General features: G+C 41.2%; 1 protein-coding gene across 1 annotated transcript in view; it reads left to right on the forward strand.

Annotated features, from left to right (window-relative positions):
- Positions 1–17744, forward strand: part of DGKQ (diacylglycerol kinase theta) — a 69957-nt gene that overhangs the window by 19563 nt on the left and 32650 nt on the right. The window contains exons 3-9 of the mRNA XM_015417410.1: positions 1320–1419; positions 2092–2177; positions 2452–2577; positions 8652–8805; positions 12495–12563; positions 15712–15812; positions 16923–17146. Coding sequence (XP_015272896.1) covers positions 1320–1419; positions 2092–2177; positions 2452–2577; positions 8652–8805; positions 12495–12563; positions 15712–15812; positions 16923–17146 — 860 coding nt within the window. The remainder of the gene's footprint in view (positions 1–1319; positions 1420–2091; positions 2178–2451; positions 2578–8651; positions 8806–12494; positions 12564–15711; positions 15813–16922; positions 17147–17744) is intronic.

Here is a 17744-nt window from a genome sequence, read left to right on the forward strand (position 1 = left end):
GCGTGTCCGTGTGTGTGTGAGATGTCACAGTATTCACAATGTCCCCCCCCCATGCTCCACCCCCACCAGACCCCTGGGATTCATGGCTATGGGCCTGGCAACTTTATCCTTGTTGCCTCAGATGTCCCTGCTAATGAAGCCCTTGTGAGTTTGCTGCCACCACTCTCTGTGTACTATGTATTATAATAATACTATGAATAATAATAATACTATGAATAATAATAATAATAATAATAATAATAATAATAATAATAATAATAATTTGATTTCACCCTATCCCAGCTTACGCCGGGCTCTGGGTGATGTGCAAAAGGCAAGATGCTATACAAGAAGATACAGTTGATGAGAATTAAAACCAGAGTTAAAAGATCCAAGGTGGTGACTTACAATTTTCTGTTCCAATTCTGGATTGTCCTTCCATTTAGTGGGAGGGGGAGAGGGAAACTTAAAATGAAATATGGGAGGGGAGGTAGAGGTTGCTAGGCAATGCAACCAACTGTTGCTGCCCAAAACTCCTTGCCAGCTAGGCGAGGGGATGCATATAGATGTTAAACAAACAGGGAGAGGAGTTCCCCCGGAGGAACCCCACATAATAAGGGTTGCCTAGAGGACACATCCTCACCCAGCACCACCTTCTGTCCTCAACCCTGGAGAAATGAGGAAAGCCACTTAAGGGGCACCCCATGGACTCCTACCTTGGTGAGGCAGTGAGTCAGAAGATCAAAATCGGCTGTGTCGAACGCTTCTGTTAGATCAAGCAACAACAGTAGCGCCGACTCACTTTGATCTAGCTTTCTACGGAGATGGTCTGTCAAGGCGACCAGCACAGTCTCCATCCCATGGCTGGGACAGAAGTCGGACTGGAACGGGTCTAATGCCAATGTGTCATCCAGGAAACCCTGGAGCTGCTCAGCTACCGCTCTCTCAGTCACCTTACCCAGAAACAATAACTTTGAAACTGGGTGGAAATTGGCTGGATCTAAAGGATCCAGTGATAGTGTTTTCAAGAGCAGTACAACCACAGCCTCCTTAAGACCATCCAGAAGAATCCCTGTCTCCAGGGACTGATTGATAGTATCCATCATAGGGCCTTGTAGCCTCTCATCACCAGCCTAGACCAGCCTTAGGGGATATGTATGAACTTAAACTGCTGGTAGTTCTTCTATGTTTGTATACTTGTCTGGCAAGTTTTATTTTGTTACTGATTATACAGTAACTAAACTCTCCAAATAAGCTATGTTGTATATATACTTGTAGGCAAAACTTATGCGTTATTAGATTGTATTATATAGCTAAAGCATGACCTTTTTTTTGTACAGGTTCCAGTTGCACATTGTCTAGGACCTCCTGGACACTATAAGAGAAAGTTTTGTGCTGTCTGCAGAAAGCAGTTAGAGACTCCAGCATTTCGTTGTGAAGGTAAGGCTGAAACACAGCGGGTCATGTTCTGATCTCTCCACTGATGGATGAGGGCTTAATTGACAGAAGAAAGACTGTGGACTGTGGATTTGTGTGTGGGAGGGATGGATGGGGGGAATGATTTAGAAAGGCAAAAAGGTTGAAAGGAAGGAAACTTCATTTCCTTTTCCTAGCAGCTGTGCTCTGTATCTCTAGCACTGCAGTACTACTGAGGTTGAGCTACCATGCTAGTTGTCACCGTCTGTTGCGAGGGCAAGTTTCTTCCAGAACATTTAATGCTGTGCATAGAGAGAAACTGTTCTCAAGATAAAAATCTGATGTCCTTGTAATGTTTAACAAGTGTTTATCGTTGTCAGATCACTGATGCTCCTGGCTCAGTAATTTTTACTTTGATAGTGGCCCCCCATGCCCTTAGATTTTCTCAACACGATCATCTAAGCTGCTTTGACTGGCAGTAGTAGGAAGTGCTGTTGGAACCTTTGCCATGGCAAATCACATTCTCTGCCACTGATTTATTGTCCCTCAAAGCCTGCTTTTGAATGTGGGTTTGGAATCTTTCAGTATTTCTGTGTTATAAAGATGGTGAAATCTTCTAAGAGTAAAACAGGAGACAAGACAATGTGTAGATATAAGCAAGTGCAAAAGAAAACTTCCTTTCCAATCTGCTTTCAGTGTGTGAGCTACACGTGCATACAGATTGTGCCCCGTTTGCTTGCAGCGACTGTCGTCAGACCCATCAGGACGGTCATCAGGATCATGTACGTACAATGACTATTGTTTTAAAAGCTTAGGAAACAAATTTACTTGGTGATGCTTTTGATTATTCTGCCATTTAACATATATTCTCTGTTTGCCTTAACGTATGTTCCGTGTTCACATTGAAGTTTCTGCTCTTTTACTTTAAAAAAGCTCTTCCAGACTTTCTGTTCATATTTCAAGCACAAATAATACTTCGGTGTACATTTTGTGGTTGTTTTATTTAAACAGTAAATATCTGGAATAATTGACTTGCCTGGTATATTTTTTTTATAGGACACATACCATCATCACTGGAGGGAGGGGAATCTTCCTTCCAGTGCACGGTGCAAAGTGTGCAAGAAAACATGTGGTTCTTCAGAGGTGCTCTCGGGGATGAGATGCGAATGGTGTGGCATTCTGGTATGTACGCTTGTATTACTCAATTTTTATGACCTACTTAATGGCTCAGCCAGGATCCTCAAGGCAATTTCTAACCATGTTCCATATAAAGATACAACAAAAAAGTCTTGTTGAATTACAAAGTAAAAACAATACATTTTTATACTGAAAAATACTGAAACAAGCATAAAGAGCAGTGGATATAGTCTGTAAAACCAGCATGACCTAGACCTATAAATGGTTTCCATATTTTTTTTTTTTTGGGGGGGGATTAAATTGTGTGGGACAAACTTACATAATGACAGTAAGTATGTGATGAACACAGCAAATAAATCACTGATTTTAGCAAAATAGAGAGAGCCCTTTGATGTCAGTCTTCAGATATTTTGTGTGTGTTTTGAGTGGCTGAATAGAACTAAAAATTGGCAGTGTTTCATGCTGCGGAATTTGTTTTGTGCATGACAGTGTTTGGAATCTTTTTTTTTTTAATTGACATGGTCAACTTTCTCTAGCAGACTTAAAACCACGGCACACCTGTGTGAATATGTGAAGGTGCCATACACCTAATCAGACCATTGTTCCATCTGTCCGAGGATTGCTTTCTCTGACTTATAGTAGCTCCCCAGGATCTGTGGCTGAGGTGTTTCCCAATTCTGCTACCTGGGTTTCTCTTAGTTAGAGACATCACGAAATGAACCTGGCAGCTTCTATATGCAAAACGTGTGCTCTACTATTGAACTCTGGTTCTTTTCCTGTCTTAACTGTAGTTTCCTTCTGGAGCTTTTAAACAATTTTGCTGCTTTTTCGCAGAGCAGAACCAAAGCCAAAATTCAGGGTCATGTAGCCCCTCTTATCCCAGTAGCTTAGGGTTGGATGGTGGTGGAAAGTGCCATCAAGTCATGGCTTGACTTATGAAGACCCTGTTGGGTTTTCAAGGCAAGAGACGAACAGAGGTGGTTTGCCATTGCCTGCCTTTGTGTAGCAACCCTGGCCTTCCTTGGTGGTCTCCCATCCAAATTCTGACCAAGGCTGGCCTTGCTTAGCTTCCGAGATCTGAATTTCCGAGATTGGGCTAGCCTGGGAAATCCAGGTCAGGGCTAGCTCAGGGTTGGTTAGATTATTATTCAAGCTTGAGGTACAAAATGGTTTAGTCTCAAAGTTTTTGTCCAGAGACCTTCACAAGGAGGCCTACAAAGTTAAAATGATACAACCGTAAATCTTAAACACAACTCGCTTTGTGCCTGTGAGCAGATGGGCAGCCAGGACAGATCTTTCAGTGTACAGGGGTGATAAGATTGCTGTATCCAGCCCCTGGCAATAGCCTGGCTGCTGCATTTTGGACAAATGGCAGTCGCCAGATTGTTTTCAAAGTGCATTATAAAAAGGGGAATACATATAAAGGATCAGAGGAAAGGCGATCCCTGATTGTTATAGGTCCAGCTGCCTAGTTCTCCTTCACCACATTCCTGGACATTTCCATTTTACAATCTAAATCTTAATTGCTGTCAAATCTTAATTGCCATCTCTTACTCTGTCACTGATGCTATTCTTCTATAAGTCTGAGGGCGGTATGGGAGCTGAGACTGATAAACAGCAGCTTTTGAATGAGTAGTCCGAGCGTACTTAAGAGCCCATCTTCAAAAGGCTTTTTATAAATCTGGTAGCCTCTCTCATGTCAGGAGCATGAAAGGGTTGGAATTGGATGTTACTGTGATTGATCTTTGCAAATGGAAGACTTAACTGACAGCTGACATTGGAGATCAAGAGTTGGGTTTTAGTCCGAACTACATCTAACAGTGTCAGACAAATCTTTTTAAATGAGACTCTTCTTCCATCATGTGTACACTGGTGGGTTGGGCGTGGGTCTGATTATAAGAATAAAAGGAGCTTGTGGATGGCAGGTGCTGACCATCCCCACACCTGTTGCTTGGTTTGTGGGGTGAACAATAATTGATATCAGTAAACTGTGTTGCTGTATAAACAGGAAGCTTACATTTGTGATATCTAGTTTTATGCTTGTCTTTGACATGTTGATATACTCTGGTGATCAGCTATATTGGATAATGTTTGGTTTGTCAGTATTTCTGCACATTCTAACAAAGCTGGAAATCCTCTGTGCAAACGATCTTTTAGCTTTGTAGGACTGAGAAGAGTAGAAAAAATCTTGGTTAGCATTGTACTGTACTGTGCGAAACACGAACAAAAGAGTGCTGGCAACCCAGAGTTCCAGTGCATTATATTGGCTATTTGATCATTATTATTTTTTTGTTATTCATTCATTCCTTAGTGGCAGAATTACTGATGAGGATTAGGGGTGTGCAAAAAAACTGGGTTTTTTTTTGGGGGGGGGGAGTTCAGCTATATTGAATCCGAACAATATTGGTATCTCCCAATATTCCCGAATCCCAATACCAGTATGGTATTTGGATTCGGTAAATATTGGGGATTGTCAGATTTTTTTGGCTCCATTGTACCTTTTGGGGACCATTATAGTCAATGGTTCCCATAGGGTATAACGGAGCATCGATCCGGGGGTATCTGGGGCTCTGTGGAGGCTGTTTTTTGAGGCAGAGGCACCGGATTCGTAGCATAGTTGCTGGTGCCTCTCCTCAAATAAACTCCCCAAGTTTCAAAAAGATTGGAGCAGGAGGTAAATGGTACTTAGGCTTTATTTGAAAATTGGAAAAAATGAAGTTTTTAAAAAGATTATAAAACAGAATGTCCAGTGACACGACGGTTAATATCTGAGTTCTGTTCTGTTGTGCACAGTTCTCCAAACATAAGGTAAAGGTAAAGGTTCCCTTGCTTGAAAGCCAGTCGAATCCGACTCTAGGGTTGCGGTGCTCATCTCCGTTTCAAAGCCGAAGAGCCAGCGCTGTCCGAAGACGTTTCCGTGGTCATGTGGTCGGCATGACTAAACACCAAGGCGCACGGAAGGCTTTTACTCCAAACATACTGGTGTACAAATATATACAAGAGAGCTGCCTGATTTTCCTCCCCACTCCAGCTTCAGTGCTGCATTTCACACAGTTCCCAAGGCTACCCTGCCCTACAGGACCAGCTCTTCAGGATGCTAAAATAGGAAAAAGGAGACACAGTTCTTGGGATTCAACCCAATGTTAGAAAAATCCCTTCGTCTATAAGTGAACAAAAAGTGTTTGAGTGATACTCTCCCCCCATTAAGTTCTTCCATTAAATAATATGCAGAAACAAGCTAAATGTTGACTTCCAATGTCTTTCTAGTACAAACAGTTTACATTCAGATACATTTTAAATGTACAGTACAGTTCTTCTTCACCCTTTTCTGAAAGGAGTGCCATATTTGTAAACAAAAATGTTAACCCAAATCTTGTTTATGTGGCACATTTGGATTACACTTGTGTGTGCCTGGCTTAGTTTTTAAAACTGACTGTTCTATCTCTCTGTTATATCTCCATATTCACACCACCAGCAGACCCTGGAAATTTAACTGTAGCTCTTTGGACAGATTTATATATATCTATCTATGATTTCATAGCTCCACTAAAAGGAAAAAAAATGCAGTACAATTCCTGAGCTAGCAAATAGTATTTTCCCCCTGCCCTAAAATCCATTAAAACCTGTAGCTGTTTGTTTCAGGACCAGTTACAGTAGATGGTCATAAATCCTGGAAAAGGAAAACATATAATTCTTGTTAACAGATGCCCTGAACTTTGCATCAGATCTTAATGGCTAATTCTAGACATATGGGCAGGGCTGAGCTATAGTTGTTTGGTTACCCAAAACTATGTTTGTCTGGTCTGTCACAGTTTTACCCTTCTCCATTTAATACTCATAATAGCCCTATAAGGTAGGCTAAGCTTATAGTGACTATTCATGGACAAACAGAGAACTTCATGAGTGACTGAGGATTTGAACTTCAGGACTTCTCACTCCTAGTCCAACGAACCACTATGCCTTAAAGGTTGCATCTCTTTACATTTTCTCTTCATATTTTATTCTAGGCAAAAGCCATGGGCCTGGGTCCCACAGAATATTTCCGCTAATAGAGGTGCTTTTTTTTTTTGGCAGGTAGCTTGCCCTTTTCACCAAAGGAAAGTGTCTCTAATAGTAGAACAGATTCTAAGGAACCTATAGAAATTTTTATAATTACCTATATTAGTGAGATTGTGAACACACCTGAAAAAGTTATGTGATAGATGTTCACTAGGTATAGGCTGCCTCTTTTGCTGTTACTCATCAATTAATTTTGTCTGCATACATTCCTTTATAAGAAACAAAAATGTCTTTATGTAGTGCTGTAACGAGTCCTTGTTTTATGAGAGTGTGTGTGCCTTTAAATGTTTGGCTGAAGTGTGGTGATAAGCAGACTAGAGTGATTGAGAGAGAGAAATGTGCTGTGATTGGTGGATGACAGTGTGGGGGGAGTTTTTGAAAGGAATCTCTGTGTGTGTGTGTGTGTGTGTGTGTGTGTGTGTATGTGTGTCAGTTATGAAAAGTTAGTTATCCTCTTATTTTGTTCCTCTTTCAGTAAATCCTATTTTATTTAAATATATCCCAGAAGTCATATCAATTCTTCTTCAGGACCACATAGATCCTTGAAAGCCTAGACCCTGGGTCACAATACCAACACCAGGAGCAAAGAGGGGATTTGGAATTTATTAAAATTCCTGGTGGCAGCTGGAACTACCTATTTTGTGAACACAAAATATAAATATTAAAGAGAAATACAGTCCTCCCCAATAAGAGAACGCCACAAGTGCATGCGTCCATGAGCATATAGGAATTATCCATTCACCCTTGCCATTGCTTGGGGTGAAACATATCAATAGTAGACAGAACAAATGAATAGAAAAAGTGATGAAAATCCATTTTTTAAAAATAACTTATTGAGTGACTTGAAAATGTATTAAAATTAGTGGGTAAAAATGTTCCTGGGAACTACTTACTTATCTACAAAAGACTTCTTTGATAGTCAGTTTGAACCAGTGAGATTGCATTTGCCCACATGCCTGTTGAAGCTTATCACTCTGATTCAAGATCTATTCTTGGTACATGCGTGCAGCACTTCAACTTGAATGGGAATAGCTGATAATAGTGGAAATTACTGTGCATATGTATAGATTTAAAATTTCTGAGAATTGTGGAGCTTTTGACGGGGAACCTTTTTTTCCAAAAAAGAAACAGAGATAGAGGATGGGGGAACTGAAATACATGCAGTATTCTTCTAATCAAACATTAACTTGTTTTACTGCTTTAACTATATGAAGTGCATCACTGGTAACTTAGCACATAGTCTTGAGCTACTTGGCATATGAAACTCACCGGTATAAATGCCTGAGTTTTCTAGAAGTAAAGCTGCTGTACCCTGTGCTATCCGTAGCAAGTGTGTTTCAGTTCTTGTCATCTGAGTGGTAGGGAAAAATTAAAATTGATCATAGAAAACACGGGGTTTTTTGTTGCAAACAAATGAGAATGTTATTTGTACAGACAGTTTTGTACACTAATAAATGTAGCACCTATAAACATTGCATTAAACTTTGTTACATTGAACGTTATAACATTGTTTTCAGTAGTATGTTATACAAATTATAGCATGACTGCTTCCCTCCCCCCATTTCCCTGGGACTGTTAGTGCCTATGTCATTTGAGGGGCAGATCAAACGGGTAAGCAGAAGTCCCAGTATGCTCGTCTCCTGAAGATCATAGCGTCCTCTGTGCAAATAAGTGCATCTTGAACTGGAGTGTTGCCTATGTTCACAGTATATACAAGAAATATCATTGGCTAATGCTGTCAACTGTCTTATGCAAAAATCTTCACGCTACACATTTTGAATGAATAAACCTTGTTTTTAAAAGCATTTCATTCATTTCAAAATCAAAAATGTTTCATCTCCCCCCCCCGCTCTGAACGTCAAGTATTTTTCCCCAGGCCACGGCATCTGAATTTGAGAAAACATACTTACTGGTGTTCATGAATGGTCTTTGGCTTCTAGGGAAATGTGGGAACCCCCCTCCCCCCTGAAGGATGCAGTGTTCATTTACAATTCACCAGTAGAAATTAGGACAGGCTTTACATGGCTCTTTACAAGACCTTTGTACTGTTATTTCCATAGGCTCATGCTGCTTGCTGTGTGATTATACCTCCAGAATGTACATTTGGAAGGCTAAGAAATATGATTCTTCCTCCGAACTGTGTGCGCTTATTTTCTCGCAACTTCAGTAAAATGCACTGTTTTCGGATATCGGAAAGCTTACAGACTGAACCAGGTAAAGTACTGAATGTGTAAATGTTGAACTATTGGTTCCACTAGCAACTGAGCAGTCCACTGACTTCAGTGGTCTAAGAGGGATGTATCTCTGCTTAGGACTGCACTGTGCATGTATTGATTATTACTAAGCTCTGTAAGAGTTAAATTATTATTATTATGAGGCTGTCATGCTGTTTATTGCCAAAGGAGCTATGATTCCTAAAAGGAGAGGCTGTTGAACACATGGGTAATTAACCAATGATGCACAGCATTGGCAATGTGTGTGTGGGTTTCTTGGAGAAATTTTTGTTCTCGGGTCTTGGTGGGTCAGACCGTCAGATGTGAGCTTGCTGCTGTATGATAATTACCTTTGGTGCGATTTTTAGCAATAATGGCTTCAAAATTTCATTGATTTTTTTTTTAAAGAGGTAAGTGGGATCACTGGGTTCAAAATTTCAAGGAATCTTATCCACTTTTTGGAAGGGTGCTTGCGATAGGATTTTGTAGGGAATAGATTGCCCTGAGCTGTGTTACGTTATTACAGGAATAAACTGTTCCTACCAAGTATATGACTTCTGATGAATGGCTGAACTTGAGTACGGTTGGTTGTCGAGCAGATGTTTGAGAGTTGCTTTTGTATACAACGAAGCTGTAGCAATGGACCACAGGGCAAGAATTCATTGTAGCTTTTTTCCCTTTCTCTTCCGGTCTTTGCTTTTATTTTTCAGTTTGGTAGATATTCATTCAGTGACATAGCAATTAGATGTTTATTTTGACCCTGTATCGAAAAAGCATTAGAATACCGACAAAAATTGTGAGCTGATCAGTAGACCATTTCTTCGGTAATCAGAGAAAATTGCATAGCACAATAAGGTGGGAGTGTTCTCAGTGGGTGGCCAAAGTCACCTCTTCATTTGTTTTGGCTTTACTGAAAAGACATTGCACAGCTTCCAGAGTGGTGATGTTTTACTGCCACCTAGGGTACATCATGTGTGTGTTCTCTGATTTTCAGCTCCTTCAGCTGCCTTAAACATGGTGCATGCTGGGTTTTGTAAAACCCTGTGCAAGTAAAATAATTCCATAAAATACGTTTTCGGTATTTCAACACTTTGCTCATCTTGGAGAGTGTTATGCTGCCAGGTCTGGTGGTTAACAGCTTTTAATTCAGCATGAACCCCGATGGTCGTGAAAATCAACTTGCTTGTTCTTGCCAGCAACTGTTATGTGAGAAATTATAAACAATGTGCTATGTTATGCCTGCAACATAACTAGTGGGATTCAGCTCTGATTGGCAGGATTGGCTGTCTGCAAACATCTCTTGAGCGGAGCCTCGTCTTAGGGTCAGTGAAGAAATAATGTTTTCTCCCCCCCCCCAAAAAAAAGCTTAATACTGGTTTCAAATCCTGGTTAAACAGGGTGGAATTGTTGATTCCCATATATTGCCCTGCACCAGCTGCAGTCTTCAGGTTGCCACCTGCTAGTAGTACCCCACTTTGGGTAGTCTGCCTGGCATCAACTAGGGACCATTTATTTATAGTTCCAGCTCTGTGGAATAGGCTGTCTGAGGGGAGTGGAGGGGGCCACCGTCTCTAGGAAAATTTAGGAGATGCTGCGAGGCTATTTTAGTTGCCAGGAATTTTAGTGGGATACAGAGTCACCAGTAATCAGCCCTTGCTTCAAGTTAATGTTCTTTACTATTGTGAGGTGAGGGGTGATGTAGGACAGGGCACTTATATGACAAGGTGCAGATTTAAGCATAAAGGAACTCTGGAAAGAAAAACCACTTTCCGGTGTTGGTTTCAACAGGCACCTGTCATGACTGGAGAGACTGTTTGTGGTTATGAGCATTAAGTAACCTAAGAATAAGTAGTGCATTGTGTATCATCTTCAAAAAATCTTCATAAAAATACATTGTACCCTATGAGGTTGCATAAAATCTCTAATTGGTTAAAATCAATATATTTTATGGTTATAACAACAAATGAGTGTTCAGTTACATTTAGGAAGTATTTAACTAATGGAATTTTTTTCATTTAAATGAGTGATTTAAAGTGGCAAAGCTTTGCTTAAAGCCATAATTTAATGTGGCATTTTAAATAACTGCATTTTTTAAAAATATCATTTGTGTTCATTATTTAGTTTGAATTATGAATCTAAAAAATTGTTCACTGAAAGTAGGGGTGGAGGGGAGAGAAAAAAACACAGGTTCATGATACATTTTAATGGGAAGGGACCCATTGTAGTATAGTTAAAGAAGTAACCTTTATACAATTGATTTTTCAGAGTGCATCTTTTAACATCGCATGCTCTTAAAAATTGATTCTTTGTATAAAGAGCACAAGGCTCTATAAAAATGCCCACTTGTAGAGAATATTGAATTAAAACTATTGAATTAACTGGAACAAGTTGTTACAGGATGATGTCTAAATTATTTATGTAACTCACCATCCACTAGATGGAATTATAGTGGGATTTTCTGGTAATTTTGGGAAAAAGCAGTTCCTGAGTCATGTTGGTGCATGTCAAATCTTCCTTTGTCAGTGCAGGCAGCTTCAGTGTTTACCTAAATGGAAATAATCAGTCTTTGGTATATCTGTGACTATGTAGATGATAGAATATGTTGAAAGAAAGCAAAATGTTGTCTTAGACCTTATTGGTCTTAGATGTTATTGAACTTATATTGTCCTTGCTGAGGGGCAGGTTGACAGTTCAAGCACTTTGGGCCTTTCAGATAACACACATGAAGCAGCTTGTGATTGGGTAACTGTGTGTTCATGATCGTGACTTCTGTGCAGCCCCACATAGGGACTGCACAATTTCAGGCCAGTTGGGGAAGAGCTTTCAAGCTTTAAAGAACTTTCCAGAGCCTAAGAGTGCTCCCCTCCACTCCATCCTGAGTGTAGCCTTTCCTGCCCAAAGTGTCACATGACTGAGGTGGGGCAAGCACTCTTCCCTCAGTTCTCTTCTTGCGGCCATAAGGAGCACACGAGTTGTATGATCTGCATTTTTTTGGAGTGTAAAGAAATGCATTTTTCCTGAAACGTTTGAAACGAGCAAAATTTCCAGTTTGCGTTTTAAAAGTTTTTTTCCATCCTATGGGCAGAGAACAGGCAGGAGGGGGAGGAAGTCAGTACAGTTGCTTTCCAGACGCACCTCAGCCCACGTTTCATACAAATGCTAATAGATCTAGTTAGGAGAAATAATGGGTGGGTCAAGATCTCCCCCTTTCCTCCTAGTAGGGAACAGAGATTTGGAGGAATAGAATGCTGAAGAGTCTTCAGGAAAGAGATTCCTGGAGCAAACTTGAAGGTAATGGTAACTCTGTATAAATCTAGAACTCCTAAGCTAAAGAGCCTGTTCTATATTTTAACATTGGAGAGTGCATTGGAGAGTTGAGCATCTAGAGTTGATAGCCAGTGTTTCATGATGTCTTTCTTTATTTTTGTACTCAAAATTGTGTGTCTCCAGTTTTTTTAAATTATCCTATAGCATTATAAATAGGAAGAATGACAGCTCCAAATACTAATTTGATCCTGTGGCTTTTCTGCTCAAGCTTCAGAGAATATGATTATTTTAATATATGCGCACAACACAGCGTCGTCGTGTTTACCATCCTTTTGGAGTTGTTTACAGCACAATGTCTGATTTTAAGATAGATGATTTGTGCAATCCTCCATTCATGGAGACTTCTCAACTTTTTTCCTGCAGATGACGATGACGATGTCGATAGTTCAACGCAAGGATCGCTGAAGGAACCCCAGGCTTCAACAGACTCAAGCACATCAGGTTTGTGTCTAAATAGCAAGTGTCTTTTCAGAGCAGGGTTTTCTGTGGATGTAAGGTGGGTTTTACTGCACTAAGCGTTATGCAGTTCAGTTTCAGAAGGCCAATAATAAGGTATCTGGAAGTAATGCCCTTGCAAGCTGTCTCTTGCTGGAAATTGTCCCAGCCTTCAATTTGATAAAATGAAATTAAGGCTGTGGCATAATTACACTGCTGCTGTTCTGAAGTGTCAGCCATCACTATTAAATACTTATGTTCAAATATTATGGAGGGGGCAGTATAAAAGATCTTTGCTCCAGTGAGGCCCTGTACTAAAAAGTGGTGTTAATCTCCATCCAACATGGATTCCACTGGCATCTGTATCCAGTGGAAGGCCTTCTACCTTTTGGTAACTCCATGATAGCAGCACTGAGATGGGTTCTGCAGAAATTGCTGCTGGAGGCAGATTTTTCCCCTCCCCTCTCCCCCAGCAGCTGCTTCTCAGCCTTGAAAAGGAACTGTTGAAAAAGCAGTGTTGAGGGTTTATTTATTTATTCATTTATTGGACTTCTATCCCGCCCTTCCCTGCATTGCAAGGCTCAGGGTGGGTTATGTGTGAGAACCCATTTAGATGAAACGCTGGGTAATGTGACCAGCCTCCATTGAGGAAGGGACAAGCAAATGCATTTGCCCCAATTTGCCTCTTCGTCAGCAGAACTAATTGGTAGAATGGACAGGTGGGGTGCTTATTTCCATACACCCTAAGGTGTGGTAACTTCGTTTGGGTCTTTGTTTACCCAGTAATACACTCAGCAAAGCCATGATGGGACATGACAAGGGCTGCATGAATAGAAAATAGAAATGTAGAAGAATTGTAGCTGCAATAACTCTTAATTACAAAAAATAGCCTCCTTCTCAAAGTCATAATAACTGCTGCTTTTTGTTCGGTTTTTTTTTATTTGCCTCCTTGAGCAGAAGTTATGTTTCAGTGGGTGACCAAGCTTTAAGCTACTGTATCCCTTCCACAAATCTGCGTTTGCCCTTTCAAAGCAACTTTTTAGCTGTCTTGTTTATTTTGGTGATAGTGTATGAATGTAATCTTCAGGCTTAGTTAAAGCCAGTATTTTAATATTGAGGCTTAGTACTTTTATGTTGGGCTCACAAGTCTCTTGTGTATTAATATTATGATATTATTTGAATGTTGTGCAGCCTCTGATATATATGGTGTGGCTATTCATTGTTTAATTTGGATAATTTTAGTGTAATGTTCCCAGGGAGTTGTCTCTTCCATTTTTTAAAAAGGTGCTCTTGGAGAACAGATCTGTTTGTATACATATTTCTGTCCATTGTAGGGTTTGGTAAATGTCTTGTTCTTTTTTCTGGGTTGTAAAGTAGAGCAGGGAATGAGAGAGGCTGAAGGATGATCTTCTTGGTTTTATCAATTTTATAGGTGCATTAAAAGCTTGCGGTGACACTTTAACTGCATAAGCATTGCTGCTAAGTGAACCTAAAACGAGCCTATGCCTGTGGCCTATACTTAGATGTTGAGGTATAAAACACCTATTGCTGGTAACATAATGTTGAGAAATTGCCTCTTGGAGCTGGCTCCCCTCTCCTTTCAAGAATGTCAACAATAACCAGAGCTCCTACATCTCTTCTCTAATGTGTCATTGAAAACATGCAATGCCATTGTGTTAGTATTCCCCTTGCCCCCTGGTTGGCGTTGTAGCCTGCTTCTCACATGGGTAGGGGAACTAATGCAGTGTCATGTTGTACTTTGTTGCCTGCAGATCCATGTTATTATGGTGACACAGCTGGAGACGTGAGTTAGTGTCACCCTTAGACAGGGGTCGGCAGCCCCCAGCATACGTGCCGAGCAGCATCACAGCAGACTATCTTGCTTGGCTCTGAAGCTCCCTTGCGTCATCCTAGAAGCAAGAGTGTAATCGAGCTGTGATGGGTTTGGGCCACAGCTAGGAGGTAGAAAGGCAGGTTGGAAGGCACCAGGATCTTGAGGTAGATGTTGCCTTTTTGTGATATTCAGCCTCAAAACGTTTGCCTACCTGACCTAAGGCATTCTGGAGGATATACTGTCTTGAGTGGCATGTGTGGCAGGGGAACAAATTTAGAGTCCAGTGGCACCTTTAAGACCAATAAAGGTTTATTCAAGGTATGAGCTTTCGTGTACAAGGCACACCTTTTCAAATACAATGGATCTATGTGTGGTAGGGGGGAGTGTTCCCTCTAAGCTGAGTTAGTGTGAGCTAGCTCACAGTTTTATAGTCTCCAGCTCACACATTTTTGTCTTAGCTCAGGAAGGAGGGCTCCAGAGCAAACTAATTTATGCAGTAGCCAAATCGCTTGCTCACAACTTTCATGCCAGCAGCTCACAAAGTAGAATTTTTGCTCACAAGACTCTGCAACTTAGAGGGAACTTTGGTAGGGGGTAGTTTCCAGCATTTTTTTTTTTTTAAATGTGAAGAGCGAAAGCATGAGAGGGGCTGTGTCTCAGGGTTAAAATTATCTGCTTGGCATGCAGAAGGTCCCGGGTTCAGTCCTTGGCTTCTCCAGCTAAAACCATCAAGTAATAGGTCATGCGAAAGTCTGAGCCCCTGGAGAGCTGCTGCAAGTCAGAGTAGGCAATACTGACCTTGATGTGGACCAGTGGTCTGATCCAATTTAAGGCAGCTTTGTGCGTTCATGTATTCGACACTGTTTATTGCTGAGTGAGTTATACGAAGGGAGTATAAAAATGACCACTGACTGAAGAAAAAAGTGTTTGAAACAGCATCTCCAAGACACTCTATTACTTTAATAGAAATGAGGCAAAGTTTATTCGGAACCATGAAACTTCGCTACATTTTACTTCTAAAGCCTCAATATCAACCTAAGTAATATAAATGAACAGCGTTCCATGCACCTTGGTGTTTAGTCATGCTGGCCACATGACCGCGGAAACGTCTTCGGACAGCGCTGGCTCTTCGGCTTTGAAACGGAGATGAGCACCGCAACCCTAGAGTCGGACTCGACTGGCTTTCGAGCAAGGGAACCTTTACCTTTCTAATATAAATGAAATGCAGAAATAACTCAAAAGCCTTAATCATAGGAACATATATAACATTTATTTCTGTTACTAAGTATTAAAATGTGACTTTCCTTTTAGGCAAACAAATGTTAAAAATATATGATGGGAATGACGCTGTAAAACGCAATCAGTATCGGCTTATTACGGTTCCACGCATTGCAAAGCAGGAAGAAGTTGTGGTAAGAATAGTGCTTTGAACTTGCTGGCACCTTATGCACTTCAACATGTTAATTTTGTGGAATGTTATGTAAGTTTTATTGTTAGAATGTCCAGTATTCATCAACATCAACAAATATTAGGTGTTTGCAGTACAAACAATGTTTTGAGGAAGTACCTACCAGAAGAACGTAAGAACTGCCACGCTGAATCAGAAGAATGTTTCCTCGAGACTCTTGTCTTTTCTCTTGGATTGTCAGTCAAGAACGAACTCCTTCCTGCTGTCTTTTCTTTTAGTTTTCCAGTGCTTCTGTAGAGTTGTTGTTGTTGTGGTTCAGTCGCACAGTCAGGTCTGACTCTTTGCGACCCCATGGACCAGATCCCGCCAGGCCTTCCTGTCTTCCGCCGTCCTCTGAAGTTTGCTCATTTTCATGTTCGTTGCATCGATGACACTGTCTAACCATCTCATCCTTTGCCGTCCCCGTCTTCTTTGACCTTCAATCTTCCCCAGCATCAGGGTCTTGTCCAGTGAGTGCTCCCTTCTCATTTGGTGGCCAGAGTATTTGAGCTTCAGTTTCATTATCTGGCCTTCCAGGGAACAGTCAGGGTTGATTTCTTTGAGGATTGACTGATTGGATCTTCTTGCAGTCCAAGGGACTCTCAAGAGTCTTCTCCAGCACCATAGTTCAAAAGAATCTATTCTTCGGCGCTCGGCCTTCCTTATAGTCCAACTCTCGCAGCCATACATGACTACTGGGAATACCATTGCTGTGTACCAAGTACCAATGCCCTCCTTCCTTAGGCATTAATGCTGGCAACCCTTGGGGTCAAGTCTCCTACCCTCCAAGAGATGCCTTGTGACTCCTAGTTTGTGCGATTATAAGCCAGGAAGGTTAGACAAAGTGGGTATATGTGGTAACAGTACTTAGCAGAAGGCTGCTCTAGTGTGGCAGGAATTAAGGCACCTGCCTGCCCCTTCTGTGATTCCACAGTGGTCCTCAAAGAAAATCTAACTGCCGATCCAGGTGCCTAGTTGGATTCTATCGTCCACTCAGTACTCGATCACCTTTTCTGTCAAGACTGTTCGTGCAGTGATCTCTGAGACTAAGATTCCATGCTGTGTATTTCTATAGGAGGCCGCATTGAGGGCGTACTACATAAATGATGATCCTAAGGACTACGAACTTCAGACGTTCACCCAGCAGGCTTTGTTTTGTGATGACGTCATTAATAGGAATGACGCGACTGAAGAATCCCATCCCGGGTCAGTATTCCGAGAAGCTGTTCCTGAAGCCTGGATCATCAGAGCCAAACCAAAAGACAACGAAGTAATAAAGATTTATCCTGCTTGGCTCAAGTGAGTGATTTTTTCCCCCTTCCCCCTAAAGCTCATGTTCTCAAAGGAAGCAACAGATTATGACACTGTTAAGGGAATATCCATAAAAGAAATAATTCCTGGGGTTCGTTGCACAGAGACTTTCTAAGGTGACAGGATAATATGTTGATCGTTTCACAGTTGCATCATACAAAAAGGGACCCACCCTCACTTTATGTAAAAGAGTCCAAGGGACAAACGGATGCAAAGAAAAGGGGGAAAGGAGGGTGTCTGAACCTGCAAATCCTTTTTCTGGGTATATTATTCAGGTCAAGTATAGATGGGTCAGGGAGAGAAACAACCCTTATCCCCTATTATCCCTTCATCTCCTCCCCTGTTCTTAGCCACCAGACCCAGGGGCAGTATGCACGCCTACATGTACCCTGGGTAGCCTGCAACATAGGGAATCCACTCTTTAAGAGCTCTTGCACCCATGTTCAGGCTGACACTTCCTTGTACAGGCAGCCTCCTGCTCCTCTCTGTGCTCTTTGAAAATGTGGGTGGGATTTCCTGACTGATAGGCTTTTAAAGGGACTAGCTAAGGTGCTACCTTAACTTGAGATACTTTAAAATGCAGCTT

Source organism: Gekko japonicus, unplaced genomic scaffold, assembly GCF_001447785.1.
Source record: "Gekko japonicus isolate JY-2015 unplaced genomic scaffold, Gekko_japonicus_V1.1 scaffold2598, whole genome shotgun sequence".
NCBI classification, from domain to species: domain Eukaryota; kingdom Metazoa; phylum Chordata; class Lepidosauria; order Squamata; family Gekkonidae; genus Gekko; species Gekko japonicus.